This window comes from Egretta garzetta, unplaced genomic scaffold (genome assembly GCF_000687185.1).
Source record: "Egretta garzetta isolate BGI_Z169 unplaced genomic scaffold, ASM68718v1 scaffold259, whole genome shotgun sequence".
Classification (NCBI taxonomy): Eukaryota; Metazoa; Chordata; class Aves; order Pelecaniformes; family Ardeidae; genus Egretta; species Egretta garzetta.
Window position 1 is genome coordinate 1425220 of NW_009260770.1, and position 12491 is coordinate 1437710.

Genomic DNA, 12491 nt, shown 5'->3' on the forward strand with positions numbered 1-12491 from the left:
GACCTGGTTAATCAGCGCTGGCGGGGGAGGAACACTGGCACCCGTGTTTCACAACCAAGGAACTACTCATGCTGCAGTTCGTACAGAGGTTGTCAGGATGGTAGGGATGTCTAGGCTGGATGGAAACAGCATGGTCCTGGCACTGGTAGAAATGTAGTTACTGACAAAGAGCTCACGAAGTTAGGGTTAATATACCCTGAGTAAAGTGCTATGAACTGTACAGGTACATGCTAACTGCACCGTAGATTGCAGCTACCCCCCACATCAGTACAGTCGGCATTGTCAGCTTACGCCATTTTCAGTGCACATACACCACGGTGTAAGGAGAAATGTGATATATACACACTAATAATCGCTACTGTTATTTAGGGAAGAAAAGGCTTGTATAGGCCTGAGGGTGATGACAGGAGTGAGAGGGCAGGAGCAGAGAGAAGCGCAGATGGGAAGGGAGAGCTGGAAATTTGCCTTTCAGCACAGCAAGCTGCTAAACTGGCTCAGGGCTTGCTGTGAAACCGTAACCTCTCACAAAGTTACCAGCCAGCTCTCCTCCACACAGAAAAAAAGAATCCTCCAAGTTCCTCTTCACAAAAAGGAGCAATACTTATACATTATTGAACAACTGAGCTGCCACTAAAATTAAGTAGCAACTTCCCTAACGCTTCCTGCACTATTTGGTCTGTTTAATAAATGGTATGGGATTAAAATCCAGGCCATCTGAGGAAACTATTTCCTTTGAGAGTTTAACAGTTGCAGCGGGGGATGTTTAACCTATGATCTGCTACTGTTCATCAAGCAGACAGATTTCTGTTTGGGTTGTTTTATACAGGCCATGTCGAGGTGCCTTAATCACAGTCAACCTGGGAGTCAGTGAGATATTTTAAATACTCTGGGACAGCCAGTGATCCGGCCAGAAAGGTTGGAGGAGGTAGAGCAGGCAACTTGCAAGCTAACAGAGCCCTGAGGAGTCTGTAAATATTGCAGAGTAACTCCTCTGACTCAGTTACTTTCAACATTTGTAAAGAACTATACAATGTGCAGGGCAAGGCAGAATCAGGCTCTGTGTGTCCTTTTTCACTTACTTGTTCGTTCACGGCTAAGTTCAACTGGTAGACAAAAAGAAATGTTGTTTATAAACCACAGGGAACATCCTGTCCTCATAGCTTAGCTTCCTATAACAGGTCCAGTCCCGTTTGTCTCCATGAAAGCCATTGCTTACCTACTGAAGGAAAAAAAAAGAAAAGGAAAAAAAGTTTCTCCTTTTACTTGTTTTACAGCTTTAAAAATTAAGCCTCCACATCAATGTATAGTGCCCTGTTTCCTTCTTAAATGCCTTGCATATATGTAAAATAAAACATATTTTGACAGAAACTTGTAACAGTAGAATGGAAATGACCGAAAATGTATGTTATCTCCCATCCACTGAACATGGGACTCATGCTGTCATTCTCAGAAAAAGGTCACCCTAAGCAGCACCAGGCAGTGTAACCAGTCGCGCACAGCTTGCCCGACCACCTCCTCAAGGGATTAGTGTCCCACCATGGCCAAGTTTTAGACGGAGAACCAAGCTGAACAAATCACCAGGTGGCCTGATGCCCGAGGTACTTTTATTTAAGCCAATGAGTGTTTTTACACTGGATTGCTTTGGTGATGAAATGCTACAGATAATGGCATCAGAAGGCATCTGTTAACACATTGGAGACTTTTTTGGCTTGAGAAAAGATGGTATTTTAAGTGACAAATGAGTACCTCTGTATATACTGAATGGATTGTGACGTGTACTGCATATACCGTGTCTGAAACACGGAACACTTGTTCTTTTTCATTCCTCATAAATTACTTTTAAATATATATATATATATACACACACACATAGAAGGATGGGGAATTAATACATTTCATGGTTCTAGAAACAAATCATTGCATCTACATAATTGGCTAGTTATCTCAGCTGGTTTGTGCAGTCCAAAAGCAGAAGAGACTACTCAATACCCTTTCAGTTTTTATTTACTGCCAGCTGTTTAGAGAGCAAATACAGCTTGGAGTATCTCCAATAAAGGGAGATACGGTATTCTCTCCAATAAAGGGAGATACGGTATTCTAGCAAAAAATACCTGGGAAATTATCAGTATTTAAGGTATATAATTTCTTTTCTATATCTTATAATTATAGTTCACAGCTGAATTACTTTTGCTGGTATTACAGCTGACCAGGCCAGTTTATTTGTAACATTTTGGGATTGAGGGAAGTATGGTTGTTTATTTATTTAATGAATAAGTTTTCATCCAATAAAAAAAAAAAATCAAGTGCAGACCTATTACTCCCAGACCTTTTAGGTGCTAAGTCATTGCATTTCTACTGCAGAGAAAATTGGATTTTTGTAATCAATAGGCACTGGGCACACAGGAGAGATTTATGCTTTTTTTCCAAGGCTAATCCTGCATGGTGCTGGGAGCTTCCAGCATCCAGGGAGGCATTCTCAGCCTTGTCACGAGCTGAAGTACTGGGGCTGGCTTTCAACTCTGTAATACACACCAGTGTGAACACGCTTTGCAAGTGTCAGTGTTGTAAAGAGCCAAACCATAATCAGGGTGAATGAACACAATTGACAGGTAATCTGAATTCTATTTGTTTCCTGATTTTTTACAATATTGCCAGTATAGTTTCTGGTCCTGGGTTCCAGTCTCCCAGTTTCCTGCTTCATCTTACTTTAGATAACTGCAAATTGAATAGAAACTGCTGATAATACCATAAATGTATGTATTTGTAGTAACTTCACTACTGCCATCAGCTCATTGCCCATTATACCAGTTCAGGAGACTGCCTCTTTCTAGATAAATAATGTTGCTGAATATCCAATGTTACTGAGCTGTTGATTTCTCCCTCCAGGACCTAATTTAAACATGAAAACGAATGGGTAGAGGTTTTTGCAGGTTTTGTGATAAAGCTACATTTGCAAATGTGTTTCAAACTTAAAGGGCCTTTTTTTGTCTTTTATTGCTTTTTGACTGTTTTACATTTCTTGCTACAGTCAGGAAAACTTATTCCTAGACTGTGAATGACCTCAAGAAAGGTGAAATCCAAATAGTTCAACCATTGCCAGGAAAAAAATATTTGTAGTATAAGGCACTTCCTTTATTCTTAAGTTGTTCTGTTCTATGTTTAACAATTCTGACATGTAAACACTAGCTGTGAAAGGCTGACTTTGCAGATACCTGCAAAAGATAAACCTGAGGTCTTTCAGGGAGGGAGGGGGGTGCATGGCACGAACGCTTTATCTGGACGATGCAATGATGAAGCAAACTGGCAAGGTATTGGCAGTGGAAAGGAAATCTGTTGCATCCAAGCTGTCTCTGGTAGTGCAAACAACACAGGAGGGTAAACTTTTTTTCACTGAATGATTATTTATAGCTTTGTGTGAAATGACATTGGCTCTAATTTCTGCAGCCAGTGGAAATATGCATCCAAGCTCCAAGGTATCTTCTTTTTCCATCAGCTTTTAGGACAGACTGAGGTTACTCATCATGTGCACAACAGCTTTACATCCCATGTGTAGTCTGTCCTACGCTGCTTAGAAGTGTTAAACTACTTCCTGCACGCTACCTGGTAGATCTATAGCAGTGAAAGAACCCTGTAAATGTGGGACTTACTGCAGACGTATGATATGATGTGTATTGAGTAGATCAAGCACCGGATTTACTACCTGTGTACAACACTGTATACAAAAATATTTCTCTCTGGGAGATCTGAGACAGAAATATGACCGTGGACCACAGTGAAGCATCAGAAAAGGAGCTAATTTGCAACACCCTTGATGGAACCCTAATAAAACAGTGCGTCTATTAAGAGTGAAAATTACGGTGCTAAACAGGTTGCTAGATTAGAAATCATTAAACTTAACTGTGACAGTAGCGCTAGGTGAGAATAACAAAAACATCATTACAAAGACATTGCTGAGTCTCTTACTCTATTTAGTAGCTCCTACCTTTACATATTGACAGATGTTGACCTAAGTGTCTGTTGGAACATCCATGCAAGCTGCAGTGCAATACAGTTAATTCGTTCCACTACACGGCCTTTGTTTTCAGATAAGTATGGGTACTGTCTTGAATGCTTTCTCTTAAGCGAGCTTGTTTCAATTGAATTCATGACAGCTGGTGGTCCAAGTCTCAGCGTTCTTCACCACGGGTAGCACCTGACTGGCAATCTCAGCAGATAACGTTAGCACGCCCAGGTCAGGAACCTGTTTTCCATTGAAAAGTGGCCAAACACATTCATCTGCATTAAGTTTAATCATATTCAAGCAGCAGTTCAGCTGTCCTGATTACAGATACCCACTGACACTTGCAGAGGGCATTGTTTGTATACAAAGTAGTGAAAACTTTTTATTTCTCCCTTTGAAACAGCAATGGAGTGTTTTATGGCATTTGGCAACCCTATGAACAAATGTCCAAAGGAATTTCAAGACTTACCAGTATGAAAGTGCCAAACAATTAAAAGCCGGTTTGAATTTAAAAACAGGGAGAATATATCAGTTCTTTAAAAAGGGGGGCATTCCAAATAGCAACTGCATCTGTGTTTCACAAATGGGGCTACAAAAACGACAAGAAGAAGTGGATCTTATTGTTTATGAGTAATATCCAAGCTAAATTAATATCACATCCATTTATACATTAATGGAAAGCCTAAAAAGCCTAATCCTTTGGAAAGATTCATATATTCTTTAATGTAATTTAGATCAGGATCATTATGGAGAAAGAAAAACATCATCGTGATGCTGAAATAAACATTTGGTCCCTTAGACAGTTTTAAAATACAGCCAAGAAAAGAAGTCCATGTACTTTGGATCTTAATCTGCATTAGAAATATGTTCATCAAATCAAGAGACTGTTTTAATTTACATGAAAAGGAAGCCTCTCACTAGTATCTAACATGCTTCAGAAAAATATCAATATTTACAAATGTTCACATCTAAATTGAGGGCATTTTATTTCACCATCAACAGTGTGGTGGTAAACATGTTACTGTCCTGGACAACAGTTTATCTTGGCATTGCTCTCATTTGCGTCTAATAATATTGCAAATCTTGTGAGAAATGCCAGACTTTCTCAAACCAAACAGCTGGTCCAGTAAAGATTGCCAAGCTCTTGAAGTCTGTCAGATCAGTTTCAGTAGACGTGGGATGCTCATTGGTAAAGAAAACTACATATATTTTTTAAAACTGCTTTGAAGCTAAAAGAGAATTTACACTCTGTTTTCCTCTAAGGCTCAGTGAAGCCTGGAGCAGCTCTTATTTTATCCAGACCAACTTTGCCTGTCTCTGATCATGATATACGTTCATTCCACTGCAATAGGTGATATTTCAAATGTCTATTTTTGCCCTATCTGCGTGGTAAGTTTCTTCTTGATATTTATGTTTGCACATGTTTTATTGTAGGAGAAATTCAAAACATGTCAGTCAAGTCTTAAAATTGCCCCAGAAGAAGCAATGCAAAAGAAGAATGGTCTGACTGACAGGTCAGCTTCAGAATAAAGCCAAGCCTGAGAAACAACAATCCACAATCTTCCCACGACCAGAAGAAATGAGCACTGAAAGACCTTCCAACCTAATCAAACACCCAGGGCAAGCAAGCATTCCTTCTCTCGAAAACATAAGTGGTTTCTCCTTAAATATCACTGACTGCACCCAGGTCGTGGTGCCAGAGGAAGTTTTTTTCACTGTTGCTGCTGCTGGAATATTGGAAAATCTGCTTGTCCTTATTGCTGTTGTTAGAAATAAGAATTTGCACTTGCCCATGTACTTCTTCATTTGCAGTTTAGCCATTTCAGACATGTTAGGTAGCTTGTACAAAACTCTGGAGAACATCTTTATCATCTTGTGCAAAATGGGCTACCTGACACGTCGTGGGGACTTTGAGAAAAAGCTGGATGATGCCATGGATTCCATGTTCATTCTGTCTTTACTGGGGTCGATTTTCAGCTTGTTAGCTATTGCAGCAGACAGATACATCACTATCTTCTACGCTTTGCGGTACCATAACATCATGACACTAAGAAGGGCCCTGGTTATCTTGGCAATCATTTGGACATTCTGTGCTGGCAGTAGCATTGCCATTGCCCTCTTCTCCTACGAAGCAGCAACAGTCATCCCCTTCACCATCCTGTTCCCTTTAATGATGTTCTTTATACTGTGCCTCTATGTCCATATGTTCCTCCTGGCTCGATCTCATGCTAAAAAGATCGCCTCACTGCCAACCACCACAGTCCATCAGAGAACTAACATGAAAGGAGCCATTACACTGACCATTTTCCTTGGAGTTTTCCTTTGCTGTTGGGCCCCCTTTGTTCTTCATATCCTCTTAGCAAGGTTTTGCCCACATAACCCTTACTGTGCTTGCTACATGTCCATTTTCCATGTGAATGGGACGCTCATAATGTGCAATGCAATCATCGACCCTATGATTTTTGCATTCCGAAGCCCAGAATTACGGAGTACATTTAAGAAGATGTTCTGCTGTGCCAGGTCTAACTGGAACTGGTAAACGCTTCATGAAAAATGAAGATTATAGAAGCACACCTATGGGGCACTGTGCAACATCAGTTTGCAGAGTTAAAAATACCAACAACGATACCCAAAGTAATACTATGCTTGTAGGATACTGCCAGGGATTTTCAGAGGGCTACCAAAGAATGCATAAAAACTAAGTATGCACAGAAATCTTTGCCAAGCAGACCTCCAGAAATATTACTTGATGAAGTTAATTCTGCCGACAGTTTTCATGCAAGTAAAAGAATACCTTAACTACCTTTTGTCATTTCAGAAAAAAACAGATATAAATCTTCTGCACCAAGTATTGCGTTACCCCAGAGATGAGTTTACGCCAACTTATTTTGTATCAGTAATTTCAATGTAAGTTGTATACTACTTTAAAATGCTACTGTTTAATTCACAATTAAATGAACATTTGTTTCTAAACTGCACATTTATATAGAAGTCTGTGATAAAGCAGAAAATATGGACATGTAATTGGATTTTGCTGGAAAAGTGAATTCATGACTGTTCTTTAACATCTAGTCTCCTTAAAATCATGCAATTAGTGTTCTCTGTTTCAGAAATAACTTTTGGAGTGTATGCCTGAGAGAAGAAGATATTTTGGTTTTAAAGGTATTTTTAGTGACTGAAGAGTTTTTTCCAACATAAAGTTGTTGTGGCAGCAAAGACAGGTTTTGAATGTTAAAACCCCAAAGCCATGTCTGAACTATCAAAGGGAATTGCTGAGCTTGCCAGCTCCCCATTGAAAGTCCCTGGGCCAATTTGCTTTAATAAAATAATAAGGTTCGCAGAAAGTAAAAGATCTTTGATTAAGCCATGACTTTCTAAACATGCCACAACAAAGAATTCAAAAAATAAAATGCAGGAGGCAAAAATCAAAGACCTCCAAGGAAGTCAGTCACCTGGATAGAATCAGCTAGCCAGTCTGGAAGGATGCTACAAAGCATCTTATAATTTACAAAATTCTAGTGAGAAAATTTTTAATTGTCCCTGCCAAAATAATACAAAACTCACAAAACTTTAAGGCAGAATAGTTTTCAACAGCAAAACATCCTGAAGCAGTCCAGAGCATATGGTGAGGAATTAACCTCACGATAATTCAGTGGAGTTATTCAGCTGTGCCAGAGACAGAACATTTAGTAAGAGACAGCCATGAAACTGAGAAAGCCAAGGCACAGCTAGAACAAGAAGGAAGGGAAAAGATAAAATATCTTAGAATTCACAGATAAATAGAAAAATTTACCCTGATGGAACACTAAGGAAAACAGGAATTTCAAGATACAAGGAATACGGACCAAACCATACATATTCCAGTGGACTTACTTAGGCTTACAGACAAAGATCTAAGAAAAGGACAATAAACTTGAAAACTTCTACAGAATTAACAAAACAAAATATCTTAAGTGAGAAAAGACATACTAAAATTAAAATTTTTCAAACCAATGTATTTATTACAAAAAAGTTTTATAAAATGCAGTTTTAGAAGGGAGTTCAGATGTAATCACACATTTTATTTTAATGAGAATGTTTTCTTCAAAAACAGAACAAATGTAAAGCCACACAGCAAGAAATGACTGTTAGACCTGAAAAAAAAAAAAAAAGGAAAAAATTATACAATATTAAAGACAAGGCAAAAGACCTACAGTACCATAATACCCATGATGAGCATCGAAATGTTAAAAAATATTGGACAGAAAATTGTGATTTAGGCAACCCTTATGTTAACTCTGTAACACATGCAATATCTACTAAATGCACCTTCCCTCAAAACTTTATTTTCTATCCACTTCCCTAAAACAGACATAGTTAAGAGAGCTAAGTAGCCTCCACTGTGTTAGAAGTCACAGCACCTTGTAAGGAAGTCCACTCTAACTCTATAGATGCTAGAGTTATAGAGTTATAGATGCTAACTCTATAGATGTCTCTATGCTCAGACCGAGATCTCCAAGGGTAAATTTTAATAAAATATGTACAATAAAAAAATAACCTATAACTTTCCATCCAGCTTGTTAAAACAAGGAGTCAACATTTAGGCAGCAAATTTTCTGCAGGTTTTATTCCACATTGTTCTCTTCGACTTGCAAGGATTTCTGCAGCTACTGACACTGGATCTCAGATATTGCCATGAGATCCAAGCACTGTTAGGAAGTGGTTCCTACCCAGTGTTACCAGGAATTAAGTGCCAATTCTTTGTAGCTTACCTGGTCTCATCTGTGGATACACTCAGAATATCCCAAAAGCATCTGTTCATGTCATGATGCCTGAGCCACACTCAGAATTATGGCTTGAGGTTATGTCTTTAAACTGGTGACAGAAATTTGATGGCTGCTACTGTTAGACTGTGTGTCTAATATCCAGACAGCCAGCAAGGCGGGGAAAAGGCTGCTACATAAGGGGATCTGAGACAAAGCACAGAGAGAACAAGCGTGTAAATTATGAGACCTGCCTGGTGTTCTTCATTTTTCATGGGTTCAGGACAACAGAACTTGCCATGTTCTTTGTATTGTGTAAATTTGTAAGCAGATCCTATGCATTTGCAATATAGCCGAAGTCTGAGGCAGAATATTAGATCTCAAGCTGAGCCTACAAGTTGTAGAGTCAATATAAAATTCAAAAGACACATATAAAACCTTTTATTTTTCTTCAGTGTGCACTAGTTATGATTAAATGGAGCAATCTTTTGAAAATATTTCATTTCAGGGGACACAGAGTCAGGAAGAGCACAAAATAATCTTGTATAAAAAAGCTTCTAGGAAGGTTTTCATTTTTAAGTCCACCAGCATTTGTTGCATGTCAGCAGATGGGTAAATCTCCATATGTTATCTCCTAATTGGCTGTAAATTTGGCTTGCATTTTAGCTGTTGTGCAGTCTCCAAGCAAATAAGTTTTTCCGTTTCACATACTAATGTCTCCATATATTTCCCTGTGTTGCTCTTTGAACAGATTCTTTAAGCCATTATTTGTGAAGTCTTCACTGTATGGTACTGAAGTCACTCTTGAAACTCTACTCTGATACATTAATATATAACAGTGAACACTTTTCTCAGATTTTGGGACTTTCCTTCATCTGCCCAGATTTAAATTACAGGTGTTTGGGGGGCAGAATTGTACCTTAGCACTAGGAGAAACAAGTTCATCTTAGATCCTACCAGAAGCTAATGGGCCTGGAAGGAAAATCCAGGCCCTTGAAAAATTACAGCCAACATTACAATCAATGTTTCATTTGGAAGGGCCCACAGAACTTCACATGCCTGTGGCAACAAAACATTTCCTAGTCACTTACTGCAAAACCAAAGAAGAAAACTTCCTCTTGTTTTGCTTTCTGTTGCTTTGAACTGAACTTCATGTTCAGGAACAAAGTGAACAAATCTGATAATGGCACCCAGGGGAATTAATTCCACTGAAGCAGTCAGTATGCCAGTGAGAGAGAGACTTGCATAGCAGTTTGGTTTTGTTCACAACATAGCAAGAAAAATACAGTTTATTTGTGATAAAATATAGTTCAGAGTTTATTTATGTGAGAAAAATCTTGTTTCTATGAATCATGATCCTGGTAAGACTTTCAGAAAAATTGTGTCTTGGACTCCTGTTAGCTGAATAAAATTTCCAGTTTTCGAACAATATCTAAGTAACTGGAAAAGAAGTTTGCCTTGAAGTGCAAAGCACTACTTATTTATAATATTTGTTTATAATATGAGTTGAAGCAAATGTTGGCCTTTTTTAAAAAATCTAAGCAAGATGCTTCATAAAGAGTCAGCTAAAATTACGGGCAAGGAAAACAGCCAAAAGATCTTGAAGTATTTATTTATCATGAGACCTAATACTGTTTATAAGAGTACTGAATTGCCATTATGTTCACAACTTCATTGATCTGGTTGAATTTTTGCATTTGGTTTACCCCTGGAGGCTTGGAACTTCTGGTACTTTTTTTTTCAGTACTAAACATCTACATTTCAAGCCACAACTTTTTTGGAAAAATCTTTTTGAGTCAGATTTGAACAAAACTCTTCAAATGATACATTTATTCAGTCAGAATCCATTCCTCAAGTAGGTACAGGGTCTGTTTTTTAACTCTCTCAAAGTAATTACAGCAGATAGCCGTCTATGAAGATATTATGTGCTCCTCATCAGAATCCATTCTTCAAGTAGGTACAGGGTCTGTTTTTTAATTCTCTCAAAGTAATTGCAGCAGATAGATAGCCGTCTATGAAGATATTATGTGCTCCTCATTCAGTAGTGCTTTGATATGGCTTTGTTTGAAGTGTCACTTTTACAGAAGACACAATGCCATCGTGAGCTTCTGATTCAAAGAGGATGACTTGTAGTACAATTCTGGAGAAATGAATATCACCATTTAAGAAAACTTTTCATGTCCACTTGAAAGCCATTTTCTTATGTCTGCAAATCCCCTCAAATTACTGCTATAGCACAAAGATCACACTTTTGAACTGTCACACATAGTCTAATGAGCAACCATCAGCTATTAAGAAATTCTGGATAACCCAACTGGAGTTCCTAATGAGTAGTTAAAATTATTTATTGCTTTCCATACTTTTTTAATATTAAGACCATGAGATGGGTTTGTTATTCCACATTCCATTGCTTCAGCAGCACCTTTACACTTCAACAGTTACACGTAAATTTCATATGAACTATCCGAATAAAGGTAGAGCTAGTCAAAACCCATTTGCTAATGAAAGGAGTTACATCACCGGCAGCTTTACACACTCTAACAAGCGGAATGAGGATGGAAGAGATGGAGGACGTAGCCCGGACCGATACTTCTGTTGACAATTCAGCTATAGTAAGTCAGATGCATGATTTACTTGGATACCCAAACATCCCCTTAATTAGGATTGGTGTATAGAATCATAGAATCATAGAATCACTTAGGCTGGAAAAGAGCTTTAAGATCATGAAGTCCAACTGTTAACTGTTAACTGTTAACACTGCCAAATCCACCACTAAACCACATCCTTAAGTGACAGATCTACACATCTTTTAAATACCTCCAGGGGTGGGGACTCAACCACTGCCTGGGCAGCCTGTTCCAGTGCTTGATAACCCTCTCAGTTAGGAATTTTTTCCTAATGTCCAATCTAAACCTGTCCCGGTGCAACTTGAGGCCATTTCTTCTTGTCTTATTGCCCATTACCCAGGAGAAGAGACCAACACCCACCTCGCTACAACCTCCTCTCAGGCAGTTGTAGAAGGCGATAAGGTCTCTACACAGCCTCCTTTTCTCCAGCCTAAACAACCCCATTTCCCTCAGCCACTCCATATAAAACTTGTTCTCCAGACCCCTCACCAGCTTCATTGCTTCATTGGACATACTCCAACACCTCAATGTCCTTGTAGTGAGGACCTAAAACTGAACACAGTATTTGAGGTGCAGTCTCACCAGTAGAGAGCACAGGGTGACGATCACTTCCCTATCCCTGCTGGCCACACTATTTTTGACATAAGTCAGGATTCCATTGGTCTTCTTGGCCACCTGGGCACACTGCTGGCTCATGTTCAGCTGGCTGTAGATCAACACCCCCAGGTCCTTTTCTGACAGGCAGCTTTCCAGCCACTCTTCCCCAAGCCTGTAGTGTTGCATGGGGTTGTTGTGATGCAAGTGCAGGACCCGACACTTGGCCTCATTGAAATTCATACAGTTGGCATTGGACCATCGATCCAGCCTTTCCAGATCCCTATGTAGAGCCTTCCTCCCCTCGAGCAGATCAACACTCCCACCCAACCTCGTGTCATCTGCAAACTTACTGAGGGTGCACTCAATCCCCTCATCCATATATTAAACAGAACTGGCCCCAGTACTGAGCCCTGGGAGACACCACTTGTGACCAGCCAACAACTGCATTTAACTCCATTCACCGTCACTCTCTGGGCCTGGACAGCCAGACAGTTTTTTTACCCAGCAAAGAGTACAGCCATCCAC

The 12491-nt window shown here is 39.2% G+C and overlaps 1 protein-coding gene across 1 annotated transcript; it reads left to right on the forward strand.

Annotated features, from left to right (window-relative positions):
• The first annotated feature begins 5579 nt into the window (after positions 1 to 5579).
• Positions 5580 to 6539, forward strand: MC2R (melanocortin 2 receptor). Its single transcript, XM_009646218.2, has one exon. It carries the CDS (start codon positions 5580 to 5582, stop codon positions 6537 to 6539), a length of 960 nt encoding a protein of 319 aa, XP_009644513.2.
• The last annotated feature ends 5952 nt before the right edge of the window (positions 6540 to 12491 follow it).

Coding starts and splice junctions, on each gene's coding strand:
- MC2R (XM_009646218.2), top strand. CDS start 5,580: ATGAGCACTGAAAGACCTTCCAACCTAATCAAACACCCAGGGCAAGCA.